We start from the raw sequence: 22,810 nt of genomic DNA on the forward strand, positions 1-22,810 counted from the left end.
TTATCCCATGGCAGTAGCTAAAATTAGTCTTGCTCGACATTACAGATCTTGCTCCTATTTGAGTTGTTGGGAGTTTACCAACAGTACGAGTAGGATCAGGGCTTTCATTGACGTCAGTGGAAACTGCTCTTCCTTGTTCCTGGGCAAAATTTCTCCTATGCTTTTTACTCTAAGTGAAAAAATTGCTGAGTGACTGCCATTTCCACTGCATGCAGATATCCATTCCACTAGAGTTATACTTAGTGCTCTGTACAGCATTTTGAAATACTCTTTGTAGCAAACAAGAACAGAAAAAGTTACAATGAGGTAATGTAATTATGTCCATTAATGAGGGATGAGACCAGAAACACATGAGCGCAAAGTGGGTTCTGAATTACGTGTCTGATTTCTCTGGAGCCTGTTTTTTCCTCTTAATATCACATAAACTTGTTAAATGAAGATCTTCAATGCAGTGGATGTTTATGGAGTACTTCAGTGTAATTTATTGTATTCCTGAGCAAAGAAGCCAGTAGCCCTCATTGTAGGGGGGGAAATAAAACAGCAGTTTTCTTTCTGTTTCAGAGTCTGTGAATCATTTGGAATCTGTAAAAACAACTCATTCAGTTTTCAAGTCAGCCCAGTTTTACCTTCACCACCCAGTGCCCCTGCAACATGAGAGTTACTTCCTCTCTAATGATGAGCCTTCAGATGAGTGCACTGATATTGGACACACTAGACCTTCTTCAAGAGATTTCTTCCAAAACTGGAGAGCTGCAAAGAAAGATAAACACTCCTTCTCTGTTTACCCTCAAATGCATGAGGAGGATGAATTCTCCCCACTGACTGCAGAAGTGGATTATAGCAAGGTGGAGGACTTGAGATTCAACGCATCTTTGGGGAATGAAGCTTCAGGGAAAGAACTTGTACAAGAGGACCAAAAGAAGGTCAGAGATTATCTGCTATCAAGCAGCCAAAGGACTGACTTAGTCAGGAGACAGAAGACGGATCTGCCACTAAAACAGAGTACCTACTCCACTGGCAGTTTGGATGAGCTTTGGACTAAGTTTTTAGAGCGTCAGAAGAAGCACCACTTCCATAATCTTAAGAGCAGCAATGAGCTATCCCTAGTGGAACGCCTTGATCGACTGGCCAGAGTCCTCCAGAATCCAGTTAGGCATTCACTAATGCCTACAGAGAATGGCAAGAGCAATGTTGGAGAGAAAACTAGGGGAGGAGAGCAGAAGAAAATAAGACGTCAGGACAAGAAGGTATATGAAAGTAACCTAGAATCTTATAGAAACTTATTGAATGATGAAGAAAGATCAGGTACCAGTTATGATGAAAAAAGACAAGTTGCGTCTAGACAACAAAGGGCAGGAGAGAGAACTATCAATCACATGAAGAGATTCTTGAAACAGAAATATTTAGATCCCCTGAGTGACACCTCTTTAGTAGGCATGGTAGAATCTACCACCTCTGAACTGGACACCGTGACCCAAACAGAGATGGAAACAACTTCTCAGACTGAGGTGAGCAGTTCCATTTCCACCATTGACACTGCCAGGCTGATCAGGGCTTTTGGGCATGAAAGAGTGTGCTTGTCACCAAGACTGTCCGAACTGTATTGCACCATCAGTCTGCAGAAAAGTCGCTCTGAAAAGTGGGACAAGGGAAGAAGTAAAGTAGTGGGCTTGAAATATCCTAAAATGACTTTTGCTGAGCGACACAGAAAAAGAAAAGATACCCAGGTATGTGATCATTTAAACAAAGAGGCAATCTAACCGTTTTTTTAAAATTGCTTTGTTGATGCAATATCATAAACAGAGTGGAAAAAGTAGTAATCGTTCCTTATTTGGAGAATGGTTGACACTGGCCTAGGGAGAGGATTGTCATAGGATAGGCTTCCCTCACCAGTGAGAAAAGTAGCCCACAGAACAAACCAAGTTCTTCTCCCTTTTCCCAGGGCAGCAAAATCAAGTTGTTTTTTCTCTCACCTTGTCAAGATGCATCCTTGCCTCTAGATACCTTTCTTCCTGGACATAGCTTTGCAGGGGACTTGTACCCTCTTGTACCCCATGTGGTGGCCATTTTCTCTGACACAGTGACCACTCCCATTTGGACCTCCAGCCAAGTCATATAACAGTTCAGTCCTGTTCTTTGGTTTGGCATTTGGTTTCACAAACAAAAAGGTCCTTTGCCCCTCCTGGGCTCAACTTCAATTCTTTTCCCTAGTCAGCTTACTGGCCCCGCACCAGGCTTTTCTCTGCTGGGAGTGCCCTCTGCCCCCCACAGACCCTAGCTGAGGGCTTCTGTACACTCTAGAGCCCCAACACAGGAATTAAGCCTACTCCTGTAGCTCTGCTTCCTGGCCCTAGCCTCTCCCAAACTAGTGGATCTTCTTCCAGATCCTTCTCAGGAAAAGAGAACTCTCCCTAGCTCCTCTCTCTTGGGTTTCTTCCTCTCTGTTGAGCTGTCTCAGCTCCTTATACAGCTGAGCTTCACCTCCTCTGGCCAGGAGGAAATTAGTTAATCACTTCCCAGGTATGGAGTGTAACTAATTAGGTTCTTGCCCTTGTCTTACAGGCAATGGGGAATTAAGCCCCATCACACCCCTTCGTTCACTTCCTTCCTTTGCCTCCTGTTTATGTCTGTCAGAGACCCTGTAGAGCAACAAGCTACAAATATATCCGCTCTCCAAACACTTTAATATTCCCTGCCATTTTCCATATTTCTGCAGATGAAACTGGGAAAGCAGGGTTGTGGAATTTGGCTCTAACTGGTGACCCTTGCTATGCTGCCTGCGCAACTTCTGGGAGCCATCAATCCTATTTTGCACAATTGGAATTGATATTGTGTTTAATAATGTAGATGTATTTAGATGAGAAATCTGAACTTTTTACTTTTCTGATTTATTTTTTGTATCAGTAGAACTGTGGATGTAGATGGCACTTCAGACTGTAAGATTCTCAGGACCATCATCTGTCAATCTGTCCAAAGGCCTGATTCAGAATTCATTGAAATCAATGGAATCTTTCAGTTGATGTCAGTGGACTTTAGATCTGGCCCATAGTTAGGAAGAGAAATAGATAACTATCAAAAATGTGGCATGATCTTAGGTTTGACGAAGATTACAGCATAGACAGTGATATGTTCTGGTGTTTGTATAGTATATCTTTCTGGTTCCTGCATTTTGTTAATGTTAGAATATACTATTTAATTTTTGAGGGAACAAAATGGTGGTGTATCAATGCTATCTATATTTCCATTTTATTAGGATATACTGTCGACTTTTGATGAAAGCAGTTAATAAATCAAAAGTATTTAATGTGTCTCTAGCAGGTTCTTGGGTATTGTCTGGGAAGAAGTGAGCCTTTCAAGGCTCTAGCTTGTTTAAAAAAAAAAAAAAATTTACCCCAAATAATCCTGAAGTTACAGTGATAGTCAGAAAAAGGACTCTCTAAAAGTGACATTCAGATCCTATATTTTCTGACACTCAATAACTTTTAGATCAGATGTGCTTGGTTTACAGGTCAGAAACTGATTCCCTCCTTTGCCCCTCTCAACTAGCATCTTAGCAAAGTCCACCCAGGCTTTCTGTTCTTTTTGGTTATTAAACATCACCAGAGAGATAGCTTTGGCGGAATGAACATGGGATTAGGAGCTGGGAAGTCTTGAGTTTTAATTCTAACTCTGATACTATGGTTTTGGGAAAGTAACTTGATCTCTTTGATGGAGTATGCCTATGTATAAAATAGGGATAAGAATACTGATCAACATCAAATGAGGTTAAGAGAAAGTTGGTTCAGCTATGTACAGTACTTAAAAAAAATTAGACTGTTTTATAACATTTGGCATTTATCATACTTTCAACACTACTTTATAGTGCAGAATGCTGGGGAATGATAAAATATGACATGTCCAAATGGTCTTCATTCCATACAACCTGCCTCAGAAAAACCCTCCATATTTTTTTGGCCCAGAAAATCTCAAACCAAGATCTATTGACAGTGCAGCCAAGAGAATCTGAGCACCATCATTGCAAGGAGGTGTTGGAGATGGATCGGTCATGTGCTTTGGATGGAAACTGATTCCATCACCAGAGTAGCAATAAGATGGACACCTGAAGGCAAGCGAAAAAGAGGCCGCCCGAAAACAACATGGTGAAGAGCTGTGGAAGCCAAGTTGAAAAACCTGGGGCACAGCTGGGGAACCATTGAAAGACTTGCAAGGAACAGACAGGAGTGGAGGAGCTTTGTCACTTCCCTAAATGTCAGCGGTGTAATAGGAACATGATGATAACCAAAACCTGAGGCACAGTTTATTTGAATCTTTAGGTAGAATAGAAATCCAGCTTGCCTTTCTATAGCTATATTGGCTATTTAGTGCCAACAGTAGCTAACTTTTGTTTGTTGTAATTAAGATATGCAGGATTCAAAGGCAGACAGGCAGTAGACTATAACCATCATTCTCCTACAGGGGATTGTCCGTATGCGCATTCCACTAATGGTGTGCATGCGACCTGTGCACTTGAGTTTGGAGTCTTTTGGCCAGCACTGTTCGTAGGTTGTACATAAATTCTCAGTGTCTTTTATGCCCTCAAATCAAGGTACAAAGAGTTGAGCACACTAACTGCCATTCAGTTCCTCTCACTGTCTCCTGGCTTCAAGACGGAGCAGCCTGCTGTCAGTGGTTAATGAGCTGCTAGTACCTTTTTCAAACTTGTGTGTAGCGTAGTTAGAAATAGTAATTGCCTTGCTGGCATTTAGTTGATTTTATTAGCTTTGTTTTACCAGACCAAAAGTTTTTCTGCTATGAGATTGGACTCAACCAAATCTCCTGGATTCTGCCCCTCCTGTGAGGATACTGTGCCCTTTAATGTTAGGCACTTAAAATGTTTATTTTGCTTCGAGGAAATTGCACAGTCTTGGAAATTGTGCCATTTGCAGGTGCTTCACAAGTAGTACTTGCAAAGAATAGGGAAGTGTAGCTGCAGATCTACGTTATGAGCAAGCCCATTAAGTTGTTACTGGGCATTGGGTTATATGACCCACCTGTACATGATCTCTCATCACTGAAGAGTGTGAGTGTTGGATCTCTGGCCTGATAGGCTTCATCAGTTTTAGCACCAAGATCAACCTAATTTGATACAAAATCATTGTCAGAAAAGATATGGGACACAGATTCTAGAGGCATATCTCCTCTTCTTAAGATCTCCTAAAAGAAGAAAAAAGTGTCCCCTCCTGATCACTCTATTTGTGTGGCTCCCAGCAAAGTTCAAGCTCATCATGGTGCCAGTGCATCAGCGCCGAGAAGAGGTTTCGCAAACAGCACTGCCAAAAGCTCCTATATAGAGGAGCTTGGTTCTTTCAACTTCCCACTCTTCAGCATTGGCACCACCTAAGACTGATGCGGCACCGCATACTCTGGTGCTACAGACTGTGGCACTGCAGCTTCCAGCACTGGCAATGTTGGTACTCAATGTGCAGGCACCATTGATGGGGCATATCTCAGAACCATTCCTATTGTCAACTCCCTGACAGCATGTGGCACCACCAATGTTGACAGCTCTGACAGATCTTGCTGTGCTACAGTAAAGGGAAGATCCTGCATCCAGATCTGTGATAATTGGGCCTACAATTTATCCTGATTGTAAGCTCAATTGTGAAAAGTGAGTGAAAGTTCATAAAATGTCACAATAACCTGTAACAATAAATGTTGATAGGAAAAGGTATAAAAGGGAGATAGAGTGAATGAGTCAAAACAAAAAGGTCTGTTGATATAGCTCAAGGACTGTTAAGATCATGCCTGGTAAACAAGAGGAATGCGAGACTGGAAATCAATGGACCAAAATTTATCTGTTGAAAATTAGCTCTAATTGGTGGACACAATAAGGAGGGGATGGCCTATTCCAACCATCACTCCCCTAGAGGGTCGTTAAAAGAAGAGACTTGGGACAAAAGTTGTCTAGGAGCAGACACAACTCTTCCAGTTGCAGACAGAAAGAGGGGAAAGGAACAAACTTTACCATTATGGCTGCCACCCCCACAGTCTCCTGGGATCCCTGGATCCATCATGACACCATTTGGCCTTTGTTGTCGTGATTCTGTGAGATGTCCTGACCAGACCCTGCCAGAGAGATGGTACAGATGACATTGCCACCTCCATTGGCTCTGGCTTAGTGGTTCCCAAACTGGGGTTCACAAAATGTTACAGGAGGTTCTCGGGAAAAAATTCCCTAATGGCATACAGAGCTGTCCCTCGGGACCCCGGGCAGCATGGGGCCAGCAGCCTGGAGCCCCTGGACTTCCAAGGTCTAAGCAGATCAAAACAAGCATATCTATCACACTGTGGAGATTTAAACTTCAAGACTCCTTTTAAGAAATGGGAGGTGGATATTTTTTGCTGTTTTTTAAATTAAATAGGTAACTAGTATTGTTTTTAAAATTATTATGAAGAACCAGTTTAAGCTTTGTACTGTGCGTTGTTTGCATGGACTGTTCAAGACCTGAATGCTTGTGTAGGAGGAACTCTTTGAGCTGGCTTCTTAAATACCTTCATGCTGTGCCACATCTGATACTCCTTGATGAAACATAGGAGCCTTGTCTTATAACAGGCTTACTCAAAGTGATACAAGCTATGAAAGTGAGATCTTGGAAGAGTTTTGCCATTTTCATACTGTAATAAAAATACTGTAATGATAAATAATAATAAATAGTGTGTAATAAGCATGTCATAAAACAAATTTTGTATTTCCAAGGTCACTGCTTTTATAATTTACACTCAGGTAAAGGAGAAAATCTCTGGAAATATTCAATTTTAGGAGGGGGTCGTGAGACTTGACATTTTAGTGAAAGGGGTTCATGGGTTGTTAAAGTTTGGGAACCACTGGTTCTGGCTGAATCCTGAGCACCACCTAGAATGTGAGACTCCTCCCCCACCATGTGTCCTTTTTCTTCCCCACCTTATTCTCTTTCTTATCCCTATCTTTTCCCCTTTTGTCTCCTTTCTGGATTAGTTGGCCAAGACTGTATATTTTGCAACACATTTGTAAGCCTGTGACCAGAGAGGCAGCTAAATAAAAACAATACCTTAATCAGTCCAATGCTAGTAAGTTTGCCAGGTCTCAGAGTGGTGGAGAAGACCATGTGCTGTGAGGTCACAAGTGAAAATAAATACCAGAGACAAAGCTGCATTTTCTATCTTTGCTGGGTTTTTTTTCTCCCCCCTCTTGTGTGTGTTTGTTTTGCTTTGTCTTTTAGGAAACAGAATCTGACTTTAACAACAGTAATTACAACAGCTCCAACCCATCTCAGCCAACTTTTTCTCTCTTTTCACCCAAACAGACAGTTATTATCATCTTTGATACCATCTAAACGTGTTTGAAAAAAAAAAGTCTCCCTCCTCCCCCTTCTAAAGACTCATTAAAGCAAAGGGAAAGGGAACAATGTATAATGTTAGAATGAAAACTTTTCTTAATACTTTGTGTTTCAGATGCTTTAAGGCTTTTTTCTTTTTTCTGTATCTTTAATCAAAGGTTAAAAATAATTTTCAGTTGTGTTTTTGCCATGGTACAAAGCAGGCTGAGGTCTCTGCATATCAAACCCCAAACATTGCTTAACACTGCTTAGTGTGTTGTACAGTCCCAGGGTTGTGTTAACACCGTTGACCCTTTGTCTCCATTATGTCCCACAAAATTAAAACAAAAATCCTTTCTTCTCATGGCTTTGCTTCTGGATGAATGGCAAAGGTACAGAACTCATGATCTTCACCTTCTGAAATATCTTCGTGTACCATAGAAGAGATTCAGTGAGACAGACTTACCTGACAAAATGGACAAGGTTTTCTTGTTGGTGTCTCCAGAAGCCCCTGTATTCACAAGCAACCTCTGTGCCAGAAATCTTAAGACTGCTTGAATTGAAACAGTGTGATCTGTCACTTAGCTCAATCAGAATTGACCTTGTGGCTATTTTTGCTCATCATCCTTCAGTGGATAGACACACAATGTTATCTCATCCAACTGTGATCAGATTTTGAAAGGTCCTAAGGTGTTTCCACTTGTTAAAGAACCAATTCTACTGTGGGACCTTAATTTAGTTCTTTCAGCGGTGATTGGCCCAGCTTTTAAGCCAATAGTGGTATATTCCTTGTTACACTTATCAGTTAAAACACCATTCTTAGTCACTTAACCTCTGTAAGGAGGATAGGAGAAATCTAAGGATTAGTGGCTGACACTCCTTGTACTCTCTTATCCAGACAATGTACATCTGAGGACACATCCTAAGTTCTTGTTGAAGATGATCAGAGTTTCATCTGAACCAGCAAATTCACCAACATATATTTCTTCTTAGGCCTCACTCTTTTAAAGTGAAGGTTGTGCTGCTGCACACTCTAGATGTCAGGCATGCCTTGGCATTTTATCTGCAAAGAATGAAAATCTTTAGATCTTTGCCCAGACTCTTTGGCTCCATTGTAGAGAAGGTGAAAATCAAAACCATCTCATCTCAGACTACCAAGATGGATTTCTCATTGTGTGAGAACTTATGAGGTAACCAAAATGAATTCTCTTATTACTAATCAGAACTTACTTCACCAGAGTTTAGGCAGTCTGAGCAGCGTCATTGAAAAATGTGTCTATTTTGGACATTATGTAAAGCAGCCACCTGGGGTTCTGGCCACTCATTAAACATTATGCTATCACTGATGCAGCTCAGTCAGACGCTGCATTTGGCAAGGCCGTCTTACAGTTTTTATGCTCTTAAGACTAAGCTCCTTCCATTACAGTTGTACACTGCTTGGGAGTCACCATTAGTGGAGTATGCATGTGTATATTTGCTTAAAGGAGAAAGGAAAGTTACTTAGCTGTACAGTAACTGGAGTTCTTTGAGCATTTGTTGTACATACAGACATTTCTCAACCTGCTTTCCATCCCCCCCTGCCTCAGAGTCCTTTACCAACCAGGATTCTGCTGCAGTGGAAAGGAAACTGAGAGGCAGTTGGTGTGCTCTGTCCTCTTATGCCCTTGACTAAGGGTGCTCCAAGTGTAAGCATGTCCACATGGACACTTCTTGCCAAAGATTTAGAACTCAAGTGGATGGGATGTGTGTACATCATTAGTAGAATGTACATATGGACAACAGATCTTTAAGAACTCCAGTTACTGTACAGATAAGTAATTTCCTTTTTGCTTATAAAAACCATTACTCCAAGACAAAGTACTGCACAATGTTTAAATTATAGAATATATATGTTGTATAAGAAAGTGACACCCTTTTTATAAGCAGTTTTTATTATATCTGCTTTGAGTAATATTGTCAACTCTTCTTCCACAGAACGCTGTTTTGGATAAAAAAAATTATTAATCATTTCAATGCCAATTTTATGCTCAACAATATACAAACTCTGGACCCTTCCTCAGGGTGTTTGCTATCTAATATAATTTATCTCATTCCTAAGGCACCCCTCAAAGTTACATCTGCACCAGCCGCAAAACCAAGGTTTGAATTGAAGTTAGTCTGAATGGAAATAAGCATGTATATATTCATTGCTGAATGACTGCATAGATCTAATCCTTCTTGAATGCTGAAATGCTTGTTTGGATGGGAGGGAAATCATGTTGGTCTTCATATAGAATAAGGATTCTGTTTTCCCAGAACATATATCTGCATTTTGATTCTGTTCTGTGATATGCAGGTGTGTATCTGCCACATCTGTCTTGTAAAATCTGCCAGAGCAGTAATTAATTTTATAAAATGCAAAGTGACACATCCCTGTATGTGTGAGAATAAAAACCAGGCCCTTTAAATGTGGTGATTGAAATTATGCATTGTGTCCATTTGGTGACGATGAAGGTACACTAGTTCCTGAGCAATAAAATATAGCTCCTGTCGTTCCCATCATATTTAGTATTATCAGTTATTAATAGAATACTGATTACTGTGATAGGTGTGAAAAATCTGTTTCCTAATTAAAAATGAAGCACAACTAACTTCGTTGTAACAGCTGTTTGACGGCACATTGTCAAAATTGATGGCTATAGAAGCATTGTCAATAACTGCTGTGCTATTTAAGTACCAGCATATCCCTATTTACATAATCAGATTACAAAGCTTGCGTAACTAGGTGCATTATATTCACAGACAAAAGACCCTACATTTTGAAGGGCAATAAGATCATTATACAAACTTTCAAAACCATCTCATTCAATATTATATCTCTGAGTGCAGCTAGTTCTATTTTTATATTGAATTAAAAGGTACCTAGTGCCTGTGCAACCTCCCACTCTTGGCACTTAATTCCTTGTTTCTTGCTTCTTATAAATTACTATTTTCTGGACAGGTTTCACCTCAGTAAAGAACATTGATTTTGAGGGATACAGAAAAGTGGGGAAACCTTTAGTGATGCCTTTTTGAAAGCCCTTTGCTTTCTCTTTGGTACTATAGAACCAGAAATCATTACTGAGCAGTAAGAGAACACATCAACATTCCAGGATAGTCCCTTCCCCTAACAGGCCCTGCAACATTCAGGTACCCTTGGTCCAGAGGGTGGGAATGTGTGGCTCACTTTAGAGCAGGGGTTCTCACAATAAATTTTTTGGTGGCCTAAGAGTGCTGTCACCAACTTCTGCTTTTGCCAGCCAGGAGCTCCTCTGGGCAGGTGTGTGTGTGTGTTGGGGGCGAGTCTTGAGGCTTCAGCCAGCCCGGGGCTCCTGTGGCCGAGGGTGCAGGGGTGCTTGTGACCCCATCTGCAGCGGGGGACAGGGGGTCCCGGTGCTTTGGCTGCCAGGGGGTGGGGGATGCAGGCAGAATGGTTAGAGTTGGGGGGCTAACCTCCCCAAAGGGGGGTTCCACCTACTGCCCATCCACCCCTGCTTGCCTCCTGTGTCCCTCCTCAGTCCCTCACCCACTGCTCGCCTCCTCTCACCCCCCACACCTGCCACTCGCCTCCTCACTCCCCTGCCACAGACACCCTCCTGCCTGCCGTGTGAACCCCTGCTCACTGGTGGCTCACCACTCACCTCCTCACTCCCCAACTCACAGCCAGACCTACTTGCCCGCCTCCTCACCGTGCTACTGGCTTGCTGCTCACCTGCTTACTCCCCTGCCAGGCCCCCCTGTTCCGCCCTCGCCACTCGCCTCACCGCTTACCTCCTTGCCCACCCAAAATGTTAGTACAATATTTATATTCCAGTTGATATTTTTATAATTGTATGATAAAAGTGAGAAAGTCAGCAATTTTTCAGTACTAGTGTGGCTGTGACACTTTTTTGTATTTTTATGTCTGATTTTGTAAGCAAGTAGTTTTTAAGTGAGATGAAACTTTGGGGTTCACAAGACAAATCAGACTCCTGAAAGAGGTACAGTAGTCTGGAAAGGTTGAGAGCCACTGTGCTAGTGCATGAAGTTAAAGATTTAAAAAAATGTAATTTCTAAAACCGTTTTCATTTTAAGAAAGCATATAATATAAATGTTTGAATGGATGTGCATTAGGATTTCATGGCTGATGGCGTTAGTTACTGGTGGCAGAGCTGTTAAAGCATTGCCATTTTCTCACCTGTAGAATTGGCTGAGTGAAGCTCCTAGTTAATCAGGTTGGATGCCAGCACTGCACGTCCGTTCTTCTAAACAAAAGGAAGCCAAGGTTGGCTGAATTGTGTAGAATGTTGTGGAAAGGTGTTTGTAGGCCTGTGCTCGATTGTTAATTGAATCATTTTAGGAACTGAACTTGTGACTATTGTTCCCTTCCAGCTTGACCCCTCACCCCTGCCCCCATACTGACTTGAGTCAAATAGCGATCCCCAAGAGCCTGTTATGTTTTTTCTAGATGGCAGACTCTGTTATTTCGTCAGATTCTGTTGCTACAATCAGCAGTTCCTGGGGACCAAGTTCTGCCCTCAGTAACAAGCGACACACACGGATGTTAAACAAGGGCATCCAAGCAGGTGAGTTTCTTCGGTCCGAACTTCACCTCTGCTTATTCACTTCTGGCTTTCGTCTCTTCACAACCATTGTAGAGGGCTGCTTCAGAGTCTAATCCATGTCTTTGCAGACAGGTATGTATACTGGGCATTCACTGCCCACAAATTGCACTGCTTAGATCCTTTCACAATAAAGTATTCTGTTAAGATCAGACACTTCCATTTGCTGGTTCCTGCTGTGCTACTGGCTAATATTGTTGTTGCTCGTCTGAGTTCTGTTAACCCAGACCTTTAATCTCTCTCAGTGATTTAGCTCTAGCTTCCATGTTATTTTTCTCTTGCAAGAGTTCTAAAGTTCCTGAGATCCTTTGTCTGTATGTATGTCACTGAATGTCTTTTTAAGCACTTGCTATTTTATCAGTCTAGTCAGCATGCCAACAGCACCCTTTATCCCTGTTCGCAGTATTGTCCCTTTGAACATCTCTTGTCCTCTGCTTAAGATATGATTTATCCATTGACTGGTATGATTCCTGTGTTTGGGCTTCCCCCACACCCCCAATGGCAATTTTCAATTACATCATTCCTTGAAAGCTGGCTTGCAAAATCCTACTTTAAGGAATGAGTGATTGTTTTCGATGGGCAAACAAAATACCTGTTTTTCGTTATCATTATTTTGTAAGTAAACTTTGCATCTGGGCTGGTAAATGTTCATGATATTTTTCCAGGGTTGCTTACAGTTTCTTAAGCCTTGGTTAACACCTTCAGTTTTACACATTCTTAATTCTCCCTTGCATCCCAACTATTTAAAAACCTTTGCAAATAAAATTTAGCATACGTGGAAAGTGCTGGACTGACCACGCTGAGCAAAGGATTCTGTTTATCCAGTATAACGTAAGCTGCACAAACATACGCTGACTTACCTTTGTGCCTCAAACTGGATACAGGAATCTTCCTCTAGCAGAGAGATGGTAGTTCACTCCCTCATCCCATTCAGTGCTTGACCTTTGCTGTAACTGCCAACAAGGGAACCAGTTAGTTCCAGTTGTATTAATGTTGTTGTGATGTAGACACTTTTTGCCCTGGGAGCTAGACTGATGCTACAAAATGAATTTCATGTGGATCGTCACATAGTAACAATCCTTGGTCACTGAACTTGAGCTGGATTTGGAGTGATAATTTAAAAGGTGAGAGTCTGTTTTTACCAACCCTTAGAGTCCTCCAGCCCCATATTTAAGATTACAGTAAAATGGCAAAAGCAGCAAAGAATCCTGTGGCACCTTATAGATTAACAGACGTTTTGGAGCATGAGCTTTTGTGGGTGAATACGAGTAAAATGGCAAAAAACTCTGACAAAACCTGCACAAGTACTATCTTCTGAATCACTAGCACCACATTCTGAAGCTTGTAGATGTTCCTTGGAAGTCTTCCATCAATCTTCTGGTCTGATTCAACCCAGCTTAGCTTATGAGATCTGACATGGTTATAGTACATGGGGGTATGGCAGTAGGCCACTTACTTAGTTTGAAGGACCGGAGAGGGCTTTCCAACATCGTAGCGTATTGTGTCACTGCTGCTCCAGAGTAATGTGTTCCTTTTTCTTTCTTTTGACTACAGGAGATTTGGAGATTGTGAACAGTGCAACTAAGAAAAACACTCGGGATGTTGGTATGACTTTCCCCACCCCAAGATATAGCCAAGTGAGACCACAGAAACCCTCAAGTTGTGCCGATGGTGGTTTTGGGCAGTTGGATGGTGCGTGTTCAGATTTTCGAAATCCAGCAAGCAAGGGGAAACAGGAGGGACAGCCAGGCAATTTTCTCATGGACAAAAAGACAGGAAGCAACAGGCCACAGCTACCACAAGGTCAGTCCCAAGTATTGCATGTTTGTGAATGGGAAAGTGCTCACATTTCACATCAGCCAGCATGTATTACCAGTACACAATGTATACAATCATGAGGTCTCTAACTGGCCCCATAAGAACAGTCTCTAACAATGGCACAACTATATATTTTTCTTAAAAGGCAATGGAATCAGTAACATTTATCAAGTATTTATAGTTGATTATTTTTAGTGCCCCGAAGTGTTAGCGCTCACAATCTAAATTTTCATGATATATCAAATGATGGTGACAAATATAGGGAGTGAATGTAGCAAGAAAAGACAAATCAAGTATACACTCACGTGAATATTTTGTTTAGGCATGTGAACATTTTAGCATTTCTGTGAAGTTGCATATATTAAAATGACAATATTCAGTATTTCATGTCTTTACTGATTCATTTATTGAGGGCTTCGTGGAATAAGTGAGTTTTCAGATGAAGAGAAGGTCATAATATTGGAAAGAAGTGTTCTTGTCTCCCTCTTCAGCTGTGGTTGTATTTTGGGGAAGGACAGGGTCCAGGCTCCTAATTTGAATTTCCCATCAACACTCAGCTGCATAGCTGTTGAAATGTTCTAAAATACGTTATTTTCCATCCCTTGATGCAATTTTTCATCATCTTTTGGTTAGGATCAGATAATCCTACTCATCACAGTCTTGTGTCTGCTTCACTTGAAAACTTCTAAAGGGTATCTTCTAGTTGTATTTAAATTCCAGAAGGCTATAAACTCAGGAGGGCCTGGCACTCACATGAACCTAATGGCTTTGGAGGATGAAAGGCGTGTGCCCTCAGAAACATCTTTAAAGAGCCATAGGACTCTTTGGGATCACAGGTGCTTTAGAAGTGTGAAATAATTAGTAAATGAGTGTATAAGTAAAGAGAAATTTCTTAGCTGAGCCATTTCAAAGAGTATTTTATCCATGTTCGTTGATAGAGACTCAAGGTCATTCTCTAGTGTTTGGCAAATGCACTTGTTTACGTGAATAGTCTCATTGAAGTCAGTGGAACTATTGACAAGCAATGACAGTAAGATCAGGCCTCTAATTGTGTTTAGTGACACTGTGTAACAAGCCCCCAAGACCTGTGTCTGACAAAGTGGGTACTCACCCACAAAAGCCTATGCTCCAATACATCTGTTAGTCTATAAGGTATCATAGGACTCTTTGTTGCTGTGTATACAGAGAGGCTCAAAGGGAGATGGAAAATGAAAAATTATATATTCTTTACAATACATTTTTCTCTAATTTTTCCTTTTTGGCTCTAAAAAATATTGTCAATAGGAGTTTCCTGGTTTGTTCCTGCTGATGATTTAAAGTCCGACTCTAGGAAGGAGAACAAATCTAGCTCCTTTTCTGGTCCAGGTCCATCCTGGTTTGAGCCACTTACCAACACAAAGCCGTGGAGAGAGCCACTCCGAGAAAGGAACTGGAAAGAGCAGCAAAACAGCATCAAGATTCAGCCAGTAGTAGTCCCAGTAAGAGACGTTGAGAACAAACCCCCAAGACCATTTGTGAAAATGACGCTGCAGGTAAGAACACTTCACTGTAGAGGTTCTTGTTTTGCTGTAAGTTTTGGAGGAGAGAGGGGAAAAGATGGAGAAAATGAAGCCATGTGTAGGTGCTCATAGAAACAAAACTCGTGGCCCTGATTTTCACCACTTTGCTTTCACTGCTGTAGGTAATCAACAAGTACAACACTACTGCTGTTTTTAAAAAAAGGATTGGATAATTTTATACTTTCTATTACACCTATGGCTATACAAGCTAAGATAATCAGGATGATCAAATCTCATGTTTCAGAGCTTCAGAAGAAATGTAGCAGCAGCAGTAGCAAGTTAAATTTTTTTAATTGCTGCCTTGCAGAAGTTTCATGGATGCTTAGTAATAAAGATTAAAGAGTATGATGCATTTTAAACAGTGAATACAATAAAAACAGGAAACTTACCTATGAAATGGAAAGTAAAATGGAGATTTCATGAACGTACACAGCAAATTATAAAGACATTCAAGGTCAAGTGTGAAAAATACAGTTTTATGGTGATAATCAAAAGTGAGGAGGGTTGAACAGAAGTTGACGTTAAGGGGCCGTGAGTTTCACACCCAGAGGGCCTACTTCAGCCAGGGAATAATCGCCTGCTACCTTGAGATACAGGAGTAGAGCAGAGTGAAGGCAGTTATGTCAGCACAAGCATACACCAGGAAGAAGTTCAAGGAAGGTTTCTCAGATGCAGCCAAGTCATAGTACTCATTGGTTTTCCATATTGAAAGCTTCTTATTACCATTAAACCTTGGGATTAAGATGGATATGAAATGCTGAGACCCCATTTTAAAGCTTTCCTTAGAAGCCAACATAATATGGACACTAATGAACATATACTATTTAAAAAAATAGCTATAATAGACTTTAGTTTTATTTTGATGGAGGTGTCTAATTCTATGGTTACCAGTATCTTGTCCTGTGTGTGTGGCTGCCTGATCTTTGACCTGCTTGTTTAAACCTTTTTGCAAATTATTGCAGCTACTCTTTTCCTCAGTCAGTTAGCTTTCACGTTGTTTAATACCAAAGTACTTGTTAACAAGACCCCCAGAGAATTGCTCAGCGTAATGGATGCAACGCTCTGTTTCATGTGAGGATGACTGTTTGAAAGGAATGCTCGCCATGGTTCACTCATGGGATTAGATATTTTGATCATCCCCTCTCAGTTTGGAGGAACGTTCTGAAACTACTTTATACTCTGAGGTTTTTTTTAACCCTCTTAGGAGGCTCTTGCATTGCACCGCCCTGATTTCATCTCCCGCGCTGGGGAGCGTGTGAAGCGCCTGAAGCTCATCATGGAAGAAAGGAAGATACAGAGTGTGTTGCAGAGCGAGCGAGAGGAGCTGTTCAATCCCCCTGAGAAGAAGGGTTATAAGAATGCTAATTACCTGCTCTATAACAGAGGTGCCTCATGTTTATGCCTTTTCATGCTCTATAGGAAATACTGAATTTACACTGTTTGCCTAAAGAGTATTATTTTAAGTGTACATATTTCTGATTAGATTCTTTAACATTATTATTCATTTTATATATGTATCATGAGATTCTTATGATAGGATAATTATCCATTTTATATAAATTAATTGTACATATGAATAATGAGATTGTGACGGGTTGGGTCACAAAAACCCCCTTGGGACTGCCACCTGTTGTGCTGAGATTACCTCGGAGCAGCTTGGGATTTCAGTACCCTGTCTTGTTGAGCAGACACACTAGCCTACTGCAAACACAGACCCAGGTCTGATCCATGTCCCCCAAAAGCTGCATACTTAACTGAAAACAGCTTAAGAAGTGCTTCTGTCTCCAGCACCCAGAAACCCAATTCCCAGTCGGGCCCAAACCCCAAATACATCCTTTTTAGTCTGTATAAATCTTATACAGGGTAAACTCATATATTGTCCGCCCTCTATAACACTGATAGAGGGAGATGCGCAGCTGTTTGCTCCCCCAGGTATTAATATTTGCTCTGAGTTAATTAATAAGCAAAAAGTGTTTTTATTAAATATAAAAAGTAGGGTTTAAGTGGTTCCAAGTAATAACAGACAGAACAAAGTAAATTACCAAGCAAAATAAAACAAAAACACGCAAGTCTAAGCCTAATACAGTAAGAAACTGATTACAAATGAAACATCACCTTCAGAGATGTTCCAAAACACTTCTTTCACAGACTAGACTCCTTTCTAGTCTGAGCCCAATCCTTTCCCCTGGTACAGCCCTTGTTCCAGCTGAGGTGGTAGCTAGGGGATTTCTCATGACTGCAACCTCCTTTGTTCTGTTCCACCCCCTTGTATATGTTTTGCACAAGGTGGGAATCCTTTGTCCTTCTCTGGGTTCCCACCCCTCCTTCTAAATGGAAAAGCACCAGGTTAAAGATGGATTCCAGTTCAGGTGACATAATCACTTCACTGTAAGACATCATTACCCACTTGCCAGCACACACATATACAGGAAGACTTAAAAGTAAACGGAGTCATTTACAACAAATTGTCCTGGTTAATGGGAGCCATCGAGATTCAGAGCCACCGTTAATGGACCACACTTTGCATAATTACAATAGGACCTCTGAGTTATATTTCATATTTCTAGTTTCAGATACAAGAGTGATACATTTATATAAATTGAATGACGACACTCAGTAGATTATAAGCTTTGTAATGATACCTTACAAGAGACCTTTTGCATGAAGCTTATTCCAGTTACATTATAGTCACACTCATTAGCATATTTTCATAAAATCAGGTAGACTGCAACTTTCAGAGATTATAATAGAACAGTTCTCTGGTCTAAACAAACTTGTTCACTGTTTTTGTAAGCTTTAGAGTTTTCTCAGGCTCAAAACTTTGCCTTTCCATTTAGACTACCTGGTTAAACAGAAGAGAAGGACAATTCTAAAGAGTGAAATGGTTCAGAGATCAAAACGGTAAGGCCAAGAAAGACTTGTTCCAAATATACTGTAATCAGGTGACCTTAATGGGGTGGTGAGGATAGATAAATCACTCTTACAAGTGACGGTTTTGGACGTTTGGGATACATCATGTGCTTTAGGTACAAAATGGAAGGTTTTCTGTCAGAAAGTGAGCATGACTGGTTATTTATAGTTTTTTTCCCATGTTTTTTTAATGTTGGGAAATTCATTTCTTTTAGCTACCTCTGAACATTTAAATTTGAATTGTGTATGTGACCACTAGAACTGAAACAGACTAGGAACATAAGGCTTTGGTTAGTGAATAGCCTAGCCCTTGGACAAACCCAGTGAAATGCAAGAAGTAATCAAGCACCACAAATAGTGAAAAGTTAATCAGAGATCTAAAATTTTTACGGGTGTAGAACGTAGCAGATGTCTAACCACACATACCACTACATGATCATTTGGGACAAATATTTATATATAAGATATGAAATTGGGTAGACATTGGGGGGCGGGAAGTACATAATATTTGGATAATGAATTAAGAATACACAAATAAATGGAGAGATAGTGACAGTAAGTGAAAGGTAGATATGAAGAATGTGATATCTTTTAGTTGGGTCTTGAAATGGTAGAGGAGGCAAGAGGTGAGAAAAGAAGGGAGGGTATTACATCTGCATGATAGTATGTAAAGTATTTAAAGTCTTTTGGCATAAAAAGTGCCACAGAAGCATAAGATACTGAAAGAATCAAAACAGCAGCAACAGGGATATTGGTGTCAATGGGACTTAAATGTATGGCTAATTCCTTTGCTGAAGTGGGACTTTAGAATGTAACACTATATCTAGGGCAAATATATGCTAGAAAGAATAAGTAATATACAAAATAAGCCCTGTGATTTAATATGAAGGCTGGGAGACACTGAGCAAGATGATAAATTTGATTTCAGTGCTGTCTGGCATTTCAAAAATTGTTTTAAAGGCCATAAATTGAAAGTTCATAGTAACTTTGAAAGTTGCCGCTTGTCCCAGGAATGCAGATGCAAAAATCTTAAAATACTCTGTTACTTTGGGAAAACTCTAATCACAGGTCAGTAGCACTACTTGATCTGTGCCATTAACTGCAGCATCTTCATGAACTCGGAGTTCATAAATATCTGAATTCATAGCATTTCTGCTGATTCACCCAACCTGGATCCAGTTGTGATATTTTTATTGCCATTTACTTGTTCATGCTACTCATGACTTTTCTCTCAGTTGATGTTGGAAAGTAATTTATCACTGTCACTGGCCTTTTAAAATCTGCTCGTTTAATGAGCACAATTTTTTGTGGATGATTCCCATGAGGAGAATATTCTGTTTCTCCTTACACCTTGAATTACAAATCAGCTATGGAACAGGGTGCTGAGTTTAGCTACAGTTGTGTATTCCCTGTGTAAATTAAATATCTCCAGGAATGAGTGAGCCAGTGGCCAAATACCTAAACAGCAGATTACTTTCTAGTTAATGAGGCACCTCCAACCATCCTGGATGGAGCCTTGGCGAGTAAGTGGGATAGTAGTCTGAAGGAGTCCTATTAGACCTTCCCACCCCCATCCAGTAGATCATTGTAGGTCTGAAGAGACTTTGATCCCCTTTCCAGTGGAGAACTTGTATGGCCTGAGGTTAGAAACTTCAAAACGGAGTATGTGCTAATGTCTAATAGGGCATCACGGATGGTGATAACTCTAACAGATATGCCTTGAACTGATTGTTTTGCGCAGAAAAGCTCCCTCATATGGAATATATGTTGTTATAGAATGAAGGTAATACAAAATCTAAGCAGTGGGTCTTAGTAGGCGAATGCTTTTGCTCTTCCTGAAAATACATGGCAGGCGTGGCAGTTTTGTCTCTGGGTGAATGTTTCAGTGCGCAGTGAGGAGCTGAGTATACTGGCCAGAGGTAAGGCAGTGTTGCTGGCGAGTGCTCTGCAATCTCTTTATGCGTCTGAGCCATTGCACCTCAGCTCTGACCTGCAAGACAGTCATCTATGGTTTTGGAGCTCTCCTCAGCAAAGACAGCTAGTTGTGCTGTTACAAGCCAGATTGGGCCATGGTTTTATGAGGTGGGATTTTCAGAAGTGCTCAGCATCAGCCTAGTTCTACTTCCGCTGAAATCATATGGAAGTCTTACCTTTGACTTCAGTGGAAGCAGAGTTTGGCCTGTGCCAAAAGCTTTTGAAAATCCCATCCATGATCATAGTACCTTTCTGTTGTACACCATTTTTGATTAGAAAGTCTCAAAGTTCTTTAATGTATTTATCCTCACAACAGCCCTGTGAAGTAGGTTATTGCTTTTATCCCAATTTTCTAGATGATGAACTAAGGCACAGAAAAGCTAAGTAACTTGCCCAAGGTCACACAGGAAGTTTGTGTCAGAGTAAAGAATCAAACCCAGATCTCCTTAAGTAGTAGGCTAACACACTAACCACTTCAGGCCACTCTTCCTGATGAAGTGGATGAAGCATCCAATCAGAGAATGAAATCACCAGTAACCTTTTTACTTATGAACTGATGCAATTCTATACCGGTGACTTCAGAGGTGAAAGACCAGTATATTAATTCAAGTACCGCCTAACTCCTTCAGTTTAAGTCTTATTAGAAGTAAAACTAAGAATCCAAATGTTATTCATTTTGTCTTCTCTATAGAGGTAATGCTGCTAGTGAAGTTTTTAGAAAGGTTGAGCTTCTGGGAGCAGCCACAAACAGAGTAGGAAAACAGGGACAAAAGAGAAGGTATGTCTGTGAAAAGGTAGTAGCAAAGAGCTCTGTGCTGGAGGAACTGTTAATACTGTAGTGGCCATGTTCTTATTTTTATAATGGAGTTCTCTCTCTAAGTGTCATATTTTAATTTGCATATGCCTACTCCCACAAAATCAGCTTCATAGGGTATATCTACTCTAGAGTTTAACTCAAGTTAACTGATCACTAATTCAAACATGTTAACTGACATGTTTATATATGGTAGTCTGGACTCTCTACAAATGTGTGTGGTTTATCCTAGTCTGAGCTTTAGGATATTGCATAGGAATCAGGTTCAGCGTTGGTCAAATTCATTCCCTGGGACCGCTGGGGATGGTGGAAGGGTACTTTAAAGTAGGGAGAGTCTGCTTTATCTAGTACCCTGCCATTTCTTTTCCTGCTAACCTCCCTCCCTTCCATACCCTGTGATGTATTTTACAGACCTGCTATATGTCAAATTGGTGCAAATTACACAACTTTGCCACTTGCTCGTTTTCTGACCATCTTATGTCCTTGCTGAAATTAGCACAGAGGCTTCTATGGGAGATGCACCCTCTTACTCTCAGCTACATTTGATCCTATGTATCCTTCATCCTCAAAACAGAATCCACTGAAGCCATTTCAAATGAGTACCAGTTGAAGGAATAAATGTTTAAAAGAAAATCTGTTTCCAATTCCCTCTGGCACTGTAGGCCGTGATCTGATTAAATATATTGCAAGAAAGAGCAAAGCAATAAATCTCTTAAAAGAATATGTTGTAGGTACAACACGGTGTGTGTAGAAAGTTTCTCAATCTCAAATCTGTGTGAGAAAAGAAGCAAAGTAAAGTTTCTCTTGTTTAAGTATTTTACAAGGCTGACCATTCAGAATATGGTGTCTCTGCTCCAATTTTTTTTTTTTCATTATTGGAGGCATGCAGTCCTACATGAGCTTGGCAGCCATTTTCATGAAATTAGCTGAGTTGTCAGTCTTAAAGCAGACACAAGACTCAGAGCTTTGGGGAGTATGGGCTGAGCACAGCTGTGCCACCCTGTCAGTTGCCTTCTGTGCCTAGTCAGTGTGTAGAAGGGAGACTAAGATCCTGACCACTGTACAGAACTGGCAACAGCAGCACTGGCCTTGCAGAGGTCCTAGTCCTTATGCTTCCTACATTCAAGGCTTTCCATTATTCCTGGGTCCTGCCTGCGGGAGGCTCAACAGGAGGAGAGGGCAAAATCTGGCCCTCTTTGGATCTCACAGATGATTCTGCCAAATTTGACCCATTTCAAGTGTTTTCTCAACACAGAAATATCTACCATTTACAGATAAACTTGGTATTTGGAACCCAACATGCCCATCCATTGGTGGTACCATTCCCTGCTGCTGATCCTAAAAGTTGCACTTTTTGGAGAGTGCTGCCATATCATTGACATTACTCCCAAAAATTCTCTTTTAGGGGGTGATACTTCAATGAATAGCATTGTGGGATGTGGAAACTTCCAGTATCATGGCTGGCTGTGTTTGTGTATTCCACGTTTGGCATCCATGACACCAGCAACCCCAAAAGATAATCTTTCTGTGCTATATATTTGGCCAGAAGCCTTTCAGGGAACATGAAGATAAAAAACAGGACGCTTTTTTCACTAACAAGGTCCTTTATTCCCAAGTAACTTTGTTTGTCTTTGTATTTACACTAAGAATCTATGAACAGCTGCCTGAGGTGCAGAAGAGGCGAGAGGAAGAGAAAAGAAAATCTGAATATACGTCATACCGGCTGAAAGCACAGCTTTACAAAACGGTAGGTGTTCTGTCTCACAAGCCGGCCTTCTATAG

At 40.8% G+C, this 22,810-nt stretch overlaps 1 protein-coding gene across 7 annotated transcripts in view; it reads left to right on the forward strand.

Annotated features, from left to right (window-relative positions):
* The window catches only part of ALMS1 (ALMS1 centrosome and basal body associated protein), a 145,034-nt gene that overhangs the window by 100,339 nt on the left and 21,885 nt on the right, over window positions 1-22,810 (forward strand). For 3 of the 7 annotated variants that reach the window (XM_030563829.1, XM_030563826.1, XM_030563831.1), the window contains 8 exons: window positions 562-1,727; window positions 11,800-11,917; window positions 13,508-13,756; window positions 15,056-15,303; window positions 16,535-16,715; window positions 18,168-18,231; window positions 20,906-20,992; window positions 22,676-22,775. In XM_030563829.1, coding sequence (XP_030419689.1) covers window positions 562-1,727; window positions 11,800-11,917; window positions 13,508-13,756; window positions 15,056-15,303; window positions 16,535-16,715; window positions 18,168-18,231; window positions 20,906-20,992; window positions 22,676-22,775 — 2,213 coding nt within the window. Of the gene's footprint in view, window positions 1-561; window positions 1,728-8,232; window positions 8,316-11,799; window positions 11,918-13,507; window positions 13,757-15,055; window positions 15,304-16,534; window positions 16,716-18,167; window positions 18,232-20,905; window positions 20,993-22,675; window positions 22,776-22,810 lie in introns of those variants that run through there. The other 4 variants (XM_030563827.1, XM_030563832.1, XM_030563828.1 and 1 more) reach the window with 4 other exon arrangements.

This window comes from Gopherus evgoodei, chromosome 5, assembly GCF_007399415.2.
Source record: "Gopherus evgoodei ecotype Sinaloan lineage chromosome 5, rGopEvg1_v1.p, whole genome shotgun sequence".
NCBI lineage: Eukaryota > Metazoa > Chordata > Testudines > Testudinidae > Gopherus > Gopherus evgoodei.